At 42.9% G+C, this 16,507-nt stretch overlaps 1 protein-coding gene and 1 non-coding gene across 3 annotated transcripts; both read right to left on the bottom strand.

The window, feature by feature from the left end:
• Nucleotides 1–3,195: 3,195 nt before the first annotated feature.
• PPP1R8 (protein phosphatase 1 regulatory subunit 8) lies at nucleotides 3,196–15,634 on the bottom strand. Of its 2 annotated transcripts, none has more exons than XM_033158030.1 (7): nucleotides 15,508–15,634; nucleotides 10,831–10,891; nucleotides 9,406–9,559; nucleotides 6,876–7,096; nucleotides 6,250–6,394; nucleotides 5,985–6,049; nucleotides 3,196–5,006 (listed from the first exon to the last, which is right to left on the bottom strand). In XM_033158030.1, the coding sequence occupies exons 1-7, from the start codon at nucleotides 15,594–15,596 to the stop codon at nucleotides 4,653–4,655; spliced, it is 1,089 nt and encodes a 362-aa protein (XP_033013921.1). In that variant the 5' UTR covers nucleotides 15,597–15,634; the 3' UTR covers nucleotides 3,196–4,652. The 2 variants fall into 2 exon arrangements, with proteins under 2 accessions (XP_033013921.1, XP_033013922.1); XM_033158031.1 differs by lacking the exon at nucleotides 15,508–15,634 and adding an exon at nucleotides 13,303–13,516.
• LOC117052550 lies at nucleotides 10,021–10,187 on the bottom strand. Its single transcript, XR_004427289.1, has one exon.
• Nucleotides 15,635–16,507: the final 873 nt, after the last annotated feature.

Here is a 16,507-nt window from a genome sequence, read left to right as displayed (position 1 = left end):
TGGGGAGATATGCTTTATATTGCATATGCAACCTACCGGTAAGTTATGTTTAGAAATGCACTCAAAGCACCTTTTCAAACAACAAATACTCCCTAGAGGATAAAGTGATATGCAGGTTCAGAACAATGAATACTTAACCTGAAGGAAATGTCAATCAGTTGGAATCTTTTAACTTTAAAATCAAAACGTATGCACACATATACAGCAACACTGATATAATATGCACTCAAGCAAGTAGCATCTCATAGATACACTCCCACTGAACTTGGATAGAGAAATGATAAACGGAAGTGGTTTTTTAATGGAAAAAAAATGATGAGTGGATTAAAAAAAACAAACAGATGTGCAATTTTTAAAGTTTCAGATTCAGTTTCTCTTTCAAATAATAGCCTAGTTGAAAATGAAAGCTAAATTTGATGCAAATGCATAGTTTGTTAGAATTTCTCTATGAACCTCTTATGAAGTGATGAAGTTTCTGCTTTCATTCATTTATTTTTTTTAAAGGGAACTTTGTGGAAAATGGTATTCTCAGACATCATGCAACACATCAGTTTATACACTTTGGCTTGATAGTGAGGGCAAGAGACCTGAGACACTTCACCATAGTGAATAAGTGTGTGACCTGTGTACCTGTTTCAGCTTGTCCACTTCTGACAAAAACTTTCAATGCCACTGCTCTCCCTTATTAGGGTTCCTGATCCTTTCCTAGCAACACAACATTTAGGGAACCTACTGAGAAAATTTCTGTTTAAGAAGGTTTTCCCTGAAGTGTGGCCTAGTCATTTATTCACTATTAATTGTACATCTATAGAAATGGTTTTATTGTTTTTAGAGTTTGTATGAATGGTTTCAATGGTTTTTTTTAGAACTTTTCCAGGGGCATTTTATCTCGTTTTTATCTAGCTGGACACAGCTTTGATGGCTTCCGGCTGTGAGGTACTTTATAAATTTCTAAGTAACTAGATGAATAAATTACATACAGGAAGCCTGTCCTTCTCCAGAGTCCAGTCACTGATGACTATTGACATCCATTTTCTGGAAGCCTCACTTTACACATGTATGCCTTTCAGATCTTCATTTTGAAACTTGTTCCACCCCACCCCCCCAACACACCTATTTTCATGCATCACTGGGTAGAATTACACACATTCATGACCAACCTTTGTAAACTCAATAATGGCTTAAAAAAAAGTGAGTCTGTTTTGGTCACCCTTGTTACAGGATAGAGGTTCAGTGGTATGACTGGCTATCATGGTACTTGGAGCCATGACTTTAGGCATACCTAAAGCATACCCTAAACCATAGTTAAAGCTATGGTTTTCCCAGTAGTGATGTATGGAAGTGAGAGCTGGACCATAAAGAAAGCTGATCACCGAATAATTGATGCTTTTGAATTATGGTGCTGGAGGAGACTCTTGAGAGTCCCATGGGCTGCAAAAAGATCAGACCTATCCATTCTTAAGGAAATCAGCCCTGAGTGCTCACAGACAGATCCTGAAGCTGAGGCTCCAATACTTTGGCCACCTCATGAGAAGAGAAGACTCCCTGGAAAATACCCTGATGTTGGGAAAGATGGAGGGCACAAGGAGAAGGGGACGACAGAGGACAAGATGGTTGGACTTTGGTGGTGACAGAGTATACTCCTACAAGGCATGTAGAGTGGCCCTGGTGCAACCATGGTGGTCAAAAACGCAGCAAACCATAAGAGTCAAGTTTCTTTAAGGAATGAGTGGGAATTAAAGCAGCCTGCTTCTAGAGGCCCACTCTCATAAAAGAAAAAACAGGGATTCCTGGTTCTCCTTTCCATTGAAGCTACACCCCCCAGGAGGAACCTGGGCCGTCTGATACATCAGCCATGCAAGCCCAACAATATGGAAGTTCACCATGATAACTGGAATTTGCCAGAATGAACATGCTCTGCTTGTGCGGAAAGAGTTATACAGGTTTCCAGTATGTTTCTGGATGCACTTCAAAGTGCGGGTTTTGATCCATGAAGTGTTTAAACAGCCTGTGTCCACTGTATTTATATATTGTGTTCTATGAACCTGCCTGCTTACTTAGATCAGGGGAAGGGAAACTGTTGTCCTCTAAATGCGGCTGGACTCCCAACTCCCATCATCCCTGACCACTGGTTATGCTGATGACCTGATGGGAGCCCGACATTTGGGTGGCCACAGGTTGCTTGCTTCCAATTTTGGTCCTGGCTGGTGGACCTGATCTGGGTACCCCTCTCCATCCAAGGTCAGATGGATGGCAACATAAGAAAGGACTTCTTCTGCAAGCACATGTTTGGAACACCATGCTTTGTGCCAACGCTTCTGTCATTTAGGTGCCATTTTATATTCCTAGGCTTTTTTTTAAAAAATTTTTTATTGGACTCTGCTTATTGCTGCTTTTATTATTTTCTGTTAGCTTGTTCACGGATTTATGTTAAGCTGCTTCAGAAAATAATGTAAGCTGGTTTGGGAAATGAAAATATTTAAAACAAATAGACCAGAAATGGCAAAGGATCATTTCCTGGGCCAACTGCACTGTTAAGATTTGGGACACACATTGAACTCTCAATTTGGCAAAACAGTCATTTAATTTACAGTGTAGTAAAGGTTACAGGTAAAAAGCTCAACAGAGTGTGAAAAGGCCTATTACACAAATGTACAAACTTCTGTACAGAGCCCCACACCTTTCACTCCTCCTCCCCCATGCTCAATGCTGGTCAGAACTGGCTTCCAAGAAATTAAAATTTTGAAATTAAAAGTCTGCACCATCCCACGGAGGTGAGGGGCCAAGACCAGCAATCAGTAAAATCCCAAGGGATACATCTTACAAAACAAGTCACTTAAAAAAAAATCATTTAAAATCCAGCAAGGGAAACCTTAACTGCTTTAAACTGGTCACATATCCTGAAGAGCTGCGGTCCATAACAGAAGATGCTTAATAGCCTGGTAAAAGTTAACTAAAAATATCCCAAAGATGAGAGGTTGCATGTGAAGTTACAGAAGATTTGGAGTATGGAATCCTACAGCTCACGAGCCATTTCATCACAACCTAGATTATGATGTTATATAACTACACAATATACACAACTTCATCTTCACAAAAGGGTCCTATGTACACCGTCAGATGAAACAGACAAAAGCAGATTGTGTAGAAGTGAAGTGACTTCAAGACATTCCATTCAGACCCTCCCCCCCAAGATAAAGCAGCAGCAGATACCCTGAATTATTTGGCCCCAAATCTCTGTCCTGCTCAATACGTTAGGTGGTAAATGGAATCTTGGATAGTTGTAATGTTTCTGCAATAACAGACACAACCTAGCTGTATTACTCACTTTTTGAAACCCCACTTGGTTCATTTGGAGGACTTAAGAATGTGGTTAACTCCCCCCACCCTGGGGAAAAACCAAACCAAACAGGATGTGCCTGACTTTGGCTGAGCTTTTACCACTGTTCTGCCATGTTGTACTACAGGGAACAGTAAACCACTGGAGATACTAACCATCTAAGTACACAGAACCAAGAAGAGACCCATCAAGCAATGTGATTAAGAGCCTGCCCACTGCCAAGAGCCTGGATAATAATAAGACTCTCAAACAAAGACAATACAGCTCTGCTTCCATAGTTACTTTAGTGTGTACAATATACACATCTCAATCAAGTCTTTTGATTATAAACATCTGGAAGCAGAGCATGTGCCTTAGAGCTACTTTTGGTTCAATGCAAAACGGAAGTCAATAGGTCAAACTGCACAATTGTGGAGCTGAGATCCGGAAACTATTTTAGCTCACGCAATATCCCCATTTGACAGAACTGCAGTCATTATGCACTTCAGAAACTGGCTAACCTTTCGTGGGCTTTGGGATTAGTTCAGAAAAAAAAGAACTGTGTGACAAATTCTGCTTGTGTATAGGAAACCAACCCACACAGAGTGTTATGCAAGTACATTGCTTTTTCTCTGGAAGGGCCACTGTAAAAAGTACCTTAAGAGCTCTCATTCGGTATCCCTTTCCTCCTTGGTGCATTCAATCTAGAATGCTAAGCAGCAAATAATCTGCTTGATTTTTATTTCTTACCATTTCCCTGTGCTTCCAGCCTTCAAGATGATACTCACTTACAAGGCAAGCACAACAGGCTGTACCTAGACTAAAAGCACTTCATGATCTGCAGGTTTAAAAGCAAGCTATGGTTATCTGACTTACATGAGTACTATTTCTACCCGAACCAGGTGCTTCTTTAAAGAACTGATCAGGTCCACATACACTTCTGAGGATGAATGTTCACCTGAGACCAGCTGCTTAAGCTTAACTCTGCAACACAGAGTTGTTAATTTTGACTCTCTGTTACGTGACTGTGACCTTTAAATTCATGAATAACCTTAGGATAAAAATAACCATGGTTGAGTAAAAGAAGAAAAGGCTGTTAGGCAGTGTGGTTCCGCAGGCATTGGGGAGGGGGGGGGAACACCTCTCTTTTCTAGATGCCTGTAGAGTTCTTCCAGAGGTTGTTTTTTGTAGGGGAGGTTACCCCTGTAACCTGGCTATGACACACAGTTAGGACCCCGATTCTGAAAGCTGTGGGTGCTGCACTTGGAACAGTTTTTTTGTCCACTCTGGCTGGTTGTGCTCCTGTCTCCCAGGACAGATCAAGCTCTGCTCCTCAGATCAAGAGAGAAGGGGTAGGCTTCTTGCCCGGCCAAGCTTCTTTTGCATACTTCTTCTTCTTGGGCTCATTCACAACTTCGGGATTAAAGACAGCAGGGTTTGGAGCTGGGTTCATGGTGACCGTTGAGGGTGCAACCGGAGTCAAGTCCACATCCGGGGCAAGATTAGGATAGGGCATTGGCAGGCCTCCAATGAGTGCAGTGCCATGAATGCTATGGGCCTGGGCACCCGTCTCGTTGTGAGTGGGAGGCAAGCCGCCGTACAATCCTCCGCTATAGGGAAAGTTCTGCATGCGCCGCGTGGCAGACTCATCCGCGCTCAGGGAACCGGAGTTGTCCATCCGCTTTTTCTGCAGTAGAAAGGACAACTATTTAATTTTTGAAACAACCTCCCAATACAAACCACTGCAGAGGAATCTGTGCTTCCCTCTTTCCAAATATTCCTTGGTATATATAAAATCTTCATAATTTATATGGTGTATGAAGAATTAGGGCCTGAATCGGCTTGGTTTTCATGTTCGATGTGGCCCTCAGGTGGATGCAATGAGTTGCTTAATGCAACTACTTTGTAGCATCAAGCCCATTCCTGTCAGTTCCACCATCACTTTCATTAAGTACTTGCTGGAATGAACCTGGCAAGGAGTAATACGCTCAGGGAATTGGTTGCTTAGTCACAACACAATAAGAGGTTCCAAGGATAACCTAACACCTCTCCTTCCTACCGGAACATAATGTCACTTGGCATGGACAAAAAGCAGAGAACAGTGGGAAATACATTATAGCCACCTAGGAAGCTGCACAGAATTCAACTGCATTACAGAGCAGCAGGAAGTGGTTTTAACAAATTACTTTTTTGACAATCCAAATCTTTTCTGAGTTCATGAATTCCAAGGCACAGGCCTAAGTAAGGCTGTCACTTGCAACTGTGACTGCCTTGAGGTGGCTGCCTTTGGTGTTTTCTTTTTAAGTAATGGAAACAACTCATTGATCTAGGAAGGAGCACAGCACGAGCTTGCCAGAAGCCTTTTCGTTAGATTAAAAAAAGACTACTTATAACTTAACCATGTTTTTTCTAAATAATAAATAAATAAATAAAGGTTAAACTGCATTCCACATTACAAAGCAAAGGTACTTAAGTGTAAAATGTCATTAGGACGCGACTGCAGGTTTTATTTACATGTCTTACCTATAAACATATTTCTACTGGTCTAGCAATAAAAAGAACCGAACATCTGGATCTAATATTATCCTGGCTACAACTATCCCTATCTAAGACAGCAGTTTTCACAGGCTATGTTAACAGGCTGTTTTCTGATTTAGAAGCATACCTTCACTGGGACAACTGCAGTCTGTACCATGTTTCTGAAGCGTCCAACAGAAGGGTCCACATCCTCTGTATGGGTAAATCAGATTAAAATACCGTGGTTAGTTTAAAATGGATTTTGAATGGTGTATTCAGCACTGAAAGGAATTTAATGCCAGCTTTCTCAAAAAGAAAGTTTTTTTTACCAGCAAAACTTTTATACATTAATGCTCACGGAACAGATAGCAATATGCAGCGAGGCCTACATAGAGCACATCCACAGTGCTCACCTGGATTGATGATTTCGTCGTCATCACTGAATGTTACTCTGGAATTCTTTCGTTTTCTTTTTGGTCTCTGGATATCCAAGTTTCCTTCTTCTATAGTTAACGTGGAGATCCTCTTGTTATGGGCTGTGTTAAATTCTGTCAGGTTCTAAAAAAACAAAGATGAGACTGTCAACGAAGAATAAAGATTAAACTCCCCATCTCCTGCCCCCATGAGCATTTAGGATTGGACAGGCTTCAAGGTGCCCACAATATTATAGGAACAAACCAACAGCAAGTCACCTGGTTTAGCCGGGGGAGAATGGGAATTTGATCTAGTGGTCTGAAATAGCACAAGACTCACAGTTGTGGGTTGGAGTCCCACTTTGTGCAAAATAATCCTCCCTTGCAAGGGGTTGGACTAGATGACATTCACAGACCCTCCAACTCTACAATTCTATGAAAAGGTCTGGCTATACTTGCCAGACCATGGGCTGCAAAAGTAGGTATGTCACACACAAGCACAGCCTAACATTTGCAAGGTCAGAAGACTTTTGTTTTGGTGCTGTTGCTTATGCCATGCTTCCAGCCAAGGAACCCCTTGCTCCCTCCACAAGGTAAAATGGGTGTCATGCTGTGGGTGAACTCACATCTAATTCTGTCTCCTCTTCTGGAAGTCCAAGCAAACCCTTGAGCTCATCGTCCTCACTGGTCATCTTCTCGTCTCCTTTTACTGCAGAGGGCAATGTCTGAGGTTTTTCCCTCAGAGTATAGGCCCTCGTGGAGGCACCAAATGAAACCGTAGAGTCAATGGGAATCTGCTGTGGCTTATGAGGCTCCAAACGAATATGACCCAAAAACGTGCCATGTGCTGGGAAATTTGGAATTAAAAAGAAGAAGAAACTGTCCATTAGCTATTGTTTTATTTAAAGCTAGATGTGGAGCCCCACTGCAAGTGTATGAAATTATTTCACTGTGTTCTTCCAGGAATCCATCTGAATTAGTTGATTAAATAAAACATTTGCAACCCAATTCTCCAAGGCTTTTGAAACAGCTTCCAACAGACAAGCAGCACTAAACAGCCAGCATTCTGCAATTTTGCTCTATATGGCAAATGATCCATTGGCCTCTGGCATGAATCAGAAGGAACTTGGGTGGTTAGATTAATTCTTCAGCTTGAAGAGGTTAGTTTTATTTGTTTGTTTGTTTTCATACATTTCTGTTCTACCTTCTTCTCAATGTGGTGTATTGTCTTTGTGTTTTTTCCCTTACAATCAAGCAGTATATACATATGAAATAAAGTACATAGGTGTTCCCTGGTGGTGACCCATCCAGGCACTGATCAGACTAAATCTGCTTATTTCAGTAAGGTGGCAGGCTCGTGTGCCTTCAGACCACAGCTGAGCTATGCTTCCAGGAAGAGCTGCAATTCTAGGGCTGGCTGTGTTGGCACATGTTGTGGCAGCAGCAGCAGCAGCACTCGCCTGCCTGCCCAGTGCTCTCAAAGCAAAGGGTGAGGCTGCCTGTTTTGGTGCTGAGGACATTCAAAATGGCCTCAGCATCGCATTACCAAAATATTCTCCTCCTTCCAACTCCAAATTCGGAGTTAGGGAAGGGGCTGGAGATTGTTCCAGAAGTTGTTCTTGCTTTCCACAACTATGGGGTTAGCCCCAACCGCTCCAGCTCCAAACTTAATTGCTGGGGAGGAGGGGAAGTGAATGTCCTTGACAAACATGTAAGCTCATAATTGGAGGAGGATTCCGGCACCCTCAAATTTTGGCTTTAGGATGAAGGCCAGCCAAAATCTGTGAACCCTTAAAACAGCAATGAACACAAGTCAATAAAATACAATACAAACTGACAGTGGCAACAAAAAACCATGGCATCCCTTTCTGAGTGTGAGCTGAGTGCAGCAACTTATCTGAAAATAATATATAATAATAATAATTTATTATTTGTACCCCGCCCATCTGGCTGGGTCTCCCCAGCCACTCTGGGCGGCGTCCAACAAATATTAAAAAGCCACAAGAACAGATCAAGGATGAACCTCACTAGGGAGGCCATTCTAAAGCCTTGGAACAATTGCAGTGAAGGCCCTGTAACAATAGTAGTAGTAGTAGTAGTAGTAGTAATAATAATAATAATAATAATAATAATAATAATAATAATAATAATAATATAGCTATGGGGAAGAAATATGACTTGAGAATGTTGCTCAGAGAAGTACTGTTTCAAGAGCACCTTCTCCAGTTTCCACCACCCACTGCCATGGAAGTCTTAAAGCTACAGTGGAAACCACCAGGGCATCATTTTTGGAAATGACACCATCAGGATTTGAAATTAGCAGGGCACCAGGTGCATTTTGCACCTAAAGATTCTCCATTTGTGACCACCTCAAAAAGCCCAGGTGCCATTTTTCACACCTGGCTGACACCCAAGGATTACTGAAATGTAAGTGCTTTGAAGCCTCGAAGTATATACAGTGGTACCTCGCAAGACAAATGCCTCGCTAGACGAAAAACTCGCTAGACGAAAGGCATTCGCTAATGAAAGGGTGACTTGCAAGATGAATTTCCCTATGGCCACAACTCGCAAAATGAAAACGTTTCGCGATTCCCCCCCGTAAAGCCGCGCTTCCTCTGACCGTGCTTCGCAAGACGAAATTTCCGCTATACGACAGCACTCGCGGAACGAATTAATTTCGTCTTGCGAGGCACCACTGTATTAAGGATAGACGATATGTTAGGAGTTTAACAATGAAGAGTAGAGTGTTTTGAAAACTGAAGTATGGTACCAATATTTTTATTGTAAACACCAAATTAAACATGTATTAACAATTTCTGCTAAAGATGTGTTATTAACAATGTGTCACTTATGTGAATTGGGTATTAATGTTCATGCTTTTCAAAATAATAAATAAAAAGTGTTGCCAATCCCCACCAGTGGGGACTAGGCATTCTGTTTTGGTGCCCACAACCCAGGTCCCAGAAACCATTTGACTCCTAGCTTTTATATCCCAGTTTCTAACACTGGCCACCATGGTTCCTATAATGAAGCCTTTTTCTACTTCAGCTACATGTAAGGATAAACAAATCCCAGATCCTTTGAAAATTCACCCCAAGCATTCCTTCTGCACCACCCACTCTTGTATATTACCTGGTTAATTATCAATCAACTTACTGCTGTTGAGGTCTATAAGAAAAACCCTCTTCAGATGTTTGTGGTAGACTAAGGCAGCATGGACCCGAGAACATGACTGGTGATCAATGGTGAAGTCGCATAGGTCAGGGTTTCTCCCAAAGAGATAGTATTTCTTTTCATCAATGATCAGTTTCTATGATAAGACATTGGACAGACAACAACATAAGGTCACTAAAAGAAGACATTTCCATCATGATTGCTGCTGCTACAGAAGACTATGAGCTATCAGCAAAAGAGGGAAGGGCTTATCCATTTTTTATCAGTGCGGCTAGACCACCCCCAAACTCTGCCCTCCAGCTGTTTTGGGACTACAATTGCCATCATTCCTGACCACTGGTCCTGTTAGCTAGGGATGATGGGAGTTGTAGTCCCAAAACAGCTGGAAGGCCAAGTTTGGGAATCCCTGTGCTAGACCTTTCAGACGGTAGCCAGGGAAGTGGCCATATTCAGTTACAAATTAAAAATGATGTTCCATACAGCAATTATGTTTCTAATTCAATGCTACTGGTAAAGATACAAACAGCTTTTACAAGTTGAAATGGGAACAAAGGATCAGCTTCACTGCTGTTGAAGCCACAAGGTGGGTAAAAACTCATTTGTGCCTCTGAGTTATAACCCAGTGTGATCCTCCACACACTGAGCTTGATTACTTCATGGCTTGTTTTGATGTTGCACTTTTTAGACCTAGCCAATCACTAGTTATACCTCTGAACTCGAAACGAGAACAAAAGTAAAGATGGCTTGGTTAGTATCAAGTGCTTAAGAAACCTGTGGGAATTGAACATATGTATGCTGCAACTGACAATTTACAGTGTGCTGCTTTCAGCTTTGTGGGGCTTGAAAGGTGTTCCATCCTAGGGGATGCTTACAGTTCAAACAGACAGGGGCTTAGTTTGGAGGTAAATATCTAATGTTAATAAGCAGAGATATGGGCAATTCTTGTGTCAACACAGTCCATTCCCTCCTTGGCATGCTACAACAGAACATGGACCTGGGAGCCGTTCAGCACATCACTTCGTCATACTTGTCTGTAAAATGGAAATACCTGGGATTCAGTTACTGTGAAAACTAACACAACCCCCTCAGTACAGCAAAAAAAAAGTTTTACCCTTCTAGTTCTGAACTGTCACCAGTTAAAAGGTGATGCCAGAAGGAAGCACTGGGTACCAACACCTGCTTCTAAGGTACTTTGGGATACTTGGATGCACAGTGGGTATTCAACCAAAATGGGAAGCAAGTTGGGGAGCTTGCTGAAAGTGCTCATCAGACATTGCGGGAGAGAAAGCGAAAAGGATGCAGGAGATTTTACTGCTGTGTTTGATGCTTGTGATTATTTCTATAGCTACCCAGTACCAGAAGTGTATTCCTGGTCCAGGACAATTTGTTCTGCATCTATTTTCATACCTCAATAAGTTTGTCTCCTTTGACTACATCCAGGTGCAACCCGGGTGGAGGCTTTCCTGCCCTAGGAAACAAAAACAGAAATATGTTTTGTTTAGGAATAAAGTCACATTTAGAACCCCCACAGTTACCCACTGATCTGAAGTCACCATAAAAACAAAATCCAACTCTCATACTTTTTTTCTTAAGCAATACGTTAACCATAAATCCTGCAACACATTGAAATTAGATAGACGGAAAACCTGGACTTTAACACAGGAAATTGGTGCAAGAAGTATGAGCTTAAGTGAAATTAATAGTCAGCACCTTTAGGACACTGCCATGTACATGCGTCTTCAGACAATGTATAGTATGGCACTACCTTAAGACGAGATGCTGTTCACTAGCTTACAAGGCTCTAAAATGGAATAGATTGGGCCAGGCCTACTCATGACTACTGGCAACAATAGTGACCAGAATCTGCGTTAAGAGAAGAGCCATAGCTCAGTAGCAGAGCACATGCATTGCATGCAAAAGGGCCCAGGTTCAATTCCCAGCATCTCCAGGTAGGGCTGGATAAACTCCTGTCGGAAAGCATGGAGAGCTACCAGGGATGGGGAACCAGTGCCCTCTAGGCATTGTTGAACCTGAATTCTCATAATTCTGGATCACTGGCCATGGTAGGTGGGGCTGATGGGTGTCCAACCATATCTGGTAGAAGAAGAAGAAGAGTTTGGATTTGATATCCCGCTTTTCACTACCCGAAGGAGTCTCAAAGCGGCTAACATTCTCCTTTCCCTTCCTCCCCCACAACAAACACTCTGTGAGGTGAGTGGGGCTGAGAGACTTCAGAGAAGTGTGACTAGCCCAAGGTCACCCAGCAGCTGCATGTGGAGGAGTGGAGACGCGAACCCGGTTCCCCAGATAACGAGTCTACCACTCTTAACCACTACACCACACTGACTCTGGTGGTTCTGTATCCCTGAGGTGGGTGGAGCACTGGTCTCAGTGTAAAGCAGCTTCCTTTGATATTGCATACTAGTTGGCCTGTTGCCAGTCAGGCTTTGCACATACCTTCAGTGGAGTAAGACCTACTGGCACACCCCTTTAGATAAGAACTCCTCTACAGTAATGGATATCTCATTTAAGCAATTTGGTATGGAGGAAAACAAAAACTGTGTTTCGAAACACTTAAGGTTTTCTGTGTTATTCAGAAGTCATTATACTTCATTTAGAGGGGCTTGTTTGTAATAGTGGCTAAGAGAGTGAGCTACAAATTGTGAGTTCCCCATTCAAATCTGCTATGAAGTCACTAGGTGTTTCCACCTCAGTGTCTCACACTATCTACAACATGGGGCTTGTTTGTAATAGTGCACGCATAGGCAAACTTGGCCCTCCAGATGTTTTGAGACTACAGTACAATTCCCATTATCCCTGACCACTGGTCCTGTTAGCTAGGGATGATGGGAGTTGTAGTCCCAAAACATCTGGAGGGCTGAGTTTGCCTATGCCTGTAATAGTGGCTAAGAGAGTGAGCTACAAAATGGGAGTTCCCCATTCAAATCTGCTACGAAGTTGCTAGGTGTCTCAGCCTCAGTGTCTCACACCATCTACAACATGGGGATAATATTCACTTTACAACAGGAGTGAAGAATTGGGTCTGGCCAGTGCGCTGAATTCTTATTTCTTCCAAACCTTGCCAACAAACTTTGGCAGGTGAGCACAGCTGCCCACCTGCCAAAGTTCAAAGGAGCTCACTTTGACACCATTACAGTGGAGCACCTTGGAAGTCCATTTGTGGGCATCGTATGAATTCAAACGGCACCTGCACTTTGACAAAGTGGGGCTCGCAGATCAAGAAGCCCCATTTGCAAAGCAACAACTGGGAGCTCACATCAAGTTCTCAACTGTTCCTTTGTAGCCACATCTTTAACTGTCTCACACTTGACATAACACAGATTGACAGGTGTGGGGCAGGTGGATGTAGTTTGGGGAAAACAGCTTTGTTAGGCCTAATTAGTTCCATGAGCTGGAGGCTCCTTACCCCTTGCTTTATAGGGTATTTGTAAGGATAACAAGATAATGTATATGAAGTGCTTTGAACACTCAAAAGCAATACAAGGTCTTATTAATTTAATTTTTTCAGAGTCGATTATTTAGGTTTTCTCCATTTGAAAGATGAACCTCACTCAGTGCATGTCACAATGCCTTAGGAACACTGGGGGTTGTCTTATACTGAGTCAAACTATTGGTCCATTTAGCTCAGTATTGTTAACACCGGCTGGCAGTGATTCTCCAGCTTCAGGCAGGGGGTTCTTCCAGTGTATTTGGAGATACCAGGGATTGCACCTGGGATATTCTGCCTGCAAAGCATTTCTTGCCCAATCTGTGCCAAATATGTAGTAGAACTCACTGCTAAATAGTTAATTGCTGGAGAACAATACCCAGGGGCACTGTTCCTCTGTGTGGCAGAGAAAAGCAACCATATGAACTTACCTGAGCCCCAAGGTTAGCATCAGAGGCCCTCCTGTCATTAGTTAAAATTCAGATTGGTGGGTAGAGAAAGGTCTTCCTTGGTGGTGGTGACATGACTGTGCAGCTCTCTTCCTAGGGAAATCCTACAGCCCACTCCCTTCCCATTTTTAGATGGCCTTTTAGAATTTGTTTCTATTGTCAGGTTTTTTAGGACTGGTTGGTTTTTTGTTGATTAGATTTTTATACTGTTGCTTTTGCTATGTGAAACTGTCATTTTTATTTATTTATATTTCCTGTTTTGTGAGCTGCTTTGGAAAAATAGTTTTAAAGACAGAAGAAAAAGCATCTAACAACAAGGGTGGGAAAATCTTACAATATCCTTCCAAAGAAAAAGATAAATTGGAACTTGATTATATGAAAAATATGTCATCTATCTTCCACTCACTATAATTCTTCCTTCAGTCATTAAAAAAGAGTGATACAGTGGATAGCTCCAGCTATAATTAGCACAGAAGGTAAAACTTTGCTAAGTCACAACCCAGAGCACTTCTGATGATTTAGCAGCCCCGTCATCATAAAGGAAGATGTGTTCATTAGACTCTCAAAGGATAATAATTATATAATTCATTGTTTAACCAAAAACTGAAACATGACATCTGTACCAAAATATAAACCTTTGTGGGCAGTTACCAAAATCCTTTCACTGTGAACATATATGACATACTTCCAGTCCTGTCATCAAAACCTGTCCTTCCAAGACCAGTTTTGGCAAAGTGGGTTGCAGACCACATTACACTACACCATCTGTTTTGGAGGGAGGAAAGAAACTTAACCTCAAAGTCACCTTTGTATGTATGTATGTATGTATGTATTAGGATGAAAAGGGCATACAGTATTCTATAACTCAAATGCATTCCAATTTGTTATACTACAAAAACTAATCCTTTCCCTTCAGTCCTTCAGCATAGTTTCAGACAGCTGGGTCAAGCACATGGGTAGACTTGGGGGCAATCTGTAGCAACTGCTCCAAGTGAAGGGCCATCAGTTTGGCCAGAGGGGCTCACTATGACCATAGCGACAACTGCTTTTTGTCATAACATTTCTTACTCAAAAACATAATATTCCCAGAAAACACAGGTGCAGTTATCTACATAACTCCTAGAACTGGCACAGAAGAAAACTGTTTCTGTATGAAGAAGAAATTGCAGGACACACAAGCTTAGTAGGCTCAACACCCATTGAAGCAGAATACCGAACAAGTAAAACGAATGATCCAAATCCAGCAGGGAGTGATCCCCCAAAGACACTATTCTTTTGCTACTCCATCCCACAATACTAACACTTTAAAAAAAAGTTTCCTGAATTTTAGACATACTTGCACGACCTAATTCTCAAATAAAACAAAGAATTTTCCTAGACACCTAGGTGCAATTAGCATGTAAACACCTCAACAAAGACAGAATTCACAGTGCTGGCCAGTAACTGACAGCGAAAAACACACATAGGCAATACTGAGAATATATCCCTTAGATGCAGGTCACTGTGTACATCTTTCAACACAACTCCAGAGAGCCTCAGGTTTCATGTTTTTCATATTTTGCTTAATCGCCCCAGCCATAAACATGACATGCTGCTCAGACTTTAACAAACCGTCATCCCTCTTTGCAATAAGGTTGTCTCTCCTCCAAAGCATCGCAGCTACGGGATTAAAATGGGCCTCTGCGCAGGGGCACACAGCCACAAATGCTTAACGTGCAGATCAAACATGACTAGAAGCACTCATTCCCATATTTCCGAGTTTAGCAGTACTGAATGAAATTGTTTCACTGGAGAGGTACGCTCAGTGATAAAACGGGTCGTTTCCCACCTTGCCTTCCAGGCGCAGAAATACCCTCCCTTCACTAAGAGACAGGCACTCTGCTCATGTTCAGAGACGCCCTTTTAATTCCACACAGCAGTGTAAGAAACACGTTCTCTGCCCATGCTCAGAAGCACCCTCCGTGGGTTTTTGAAAATTGATTTTTAATATATATTAGATATATATAGGTGCATAACATTCCAGGGCGCGTAGCAGTTTCCCGGTCCTTCCCCCGCTTGCAGGGGCTACTGCACCCAGGCCCACTCCCCGCTTCATGATGCCGCTCCCGTCTCCCCGGGGGAAATCCAGGCCCCTCTGCACGGCTGGACCCTTTCCCGCTCTCCAGCGCCACAGGCCCCCGCCCTCACCAGGTCGGGCAGTCAAAAAGTGGGAGGATACCGCCACCGCCACTGCCGCCGCCGCCGCCACCACCGGCAGAGTTCGCGTTAGCCGCCATCTTGTGACTGCCCCCATTCAGCTGGGCGCGGGGCACGTCGGGAAACTGGAAGACCCGGCGGGCGGGAGGCGATCCCGGGATGCACCGCGGCGAGGCGGGTGTGTGGAGGAGGGAGCAGCGCAGGTCCTGTCTGGTCTGGTGTAGAGAAGCTCGAGCGCGGCGTTGCGTAGCGACGTCAAGGCGACGGTACGAAAAGCGCGGGAACCTGGCGGCGCGCTTAGGCTTCACCGATGTCTGTCAGTCGCATGGGACGCTGCGGCGTCGGCGGCCATGTTGACGGCAGAAGTCCAAACGGCCCAATGCGAAGCGCTGGGTTTCGTCTTATTTACAAACCCAGGGCCCGCTCCTTAACCGCAATCTGCATGCTCCACTCTCATTTTCTTCCCCTCCACCTATTTCTGATCATAGCTGTCAACCTTTCCCTTTTTTAAGGGAAATTCCCTTATTCTGAATAGGATTCCTCGCAAGAAAAGGGAAAAGTTGACAGCTATGTTTTTGATGTGTAATTCATTTCTTACTGTATTACAAATGGTATAAGCGCATTACACATAAAAGGGGAAGAAGTGTCATGATGCACACAACGTTATTAGTCATTGCATGAAATTACTGGTATCTAACTTTTTGTAACACGCATCTTCTGAGCAAGATTTTGATAAAACTACTGTATTAGTTCTAATCCATTGGTTCCCAATTGCTGATGACCTTGTGCATATTATCCACTTCCACTTTTCTTTTAAAAAATAGAAATAGAAATACTTTATTGTCACTGTACCACATGTTTACAGCAAGATTAAACGAGCCCCCCTCTCCCTCACAATCTCTCAGTCCTTGTTGCACTCTATGTGCTGTCGTACAATCTCCAACCGCAAAAGTCAGCTGCAATTTTGCTGTCTTCCATTCAGCAGCCTCAC

This window comes from Lacerta agilis, chromosome 8 (assembly GCF_009819535.1).
Source record: "Lacerta agilis isolate rLacAgi1 chromosome 8, rLacAgi1.pri, whole genome shotgun sequence".
NCBI lineage: Eukaryota > Metazoa > Chordata > Lepidosauria > Squamata > Lacertidae > Lacerta > Lacerta agilis.
The sequence above is the reverse complement of the archived record's forward strand: the minus strand, read 5'-3'. Positions and strand labels throughout refer to the sequence as shown.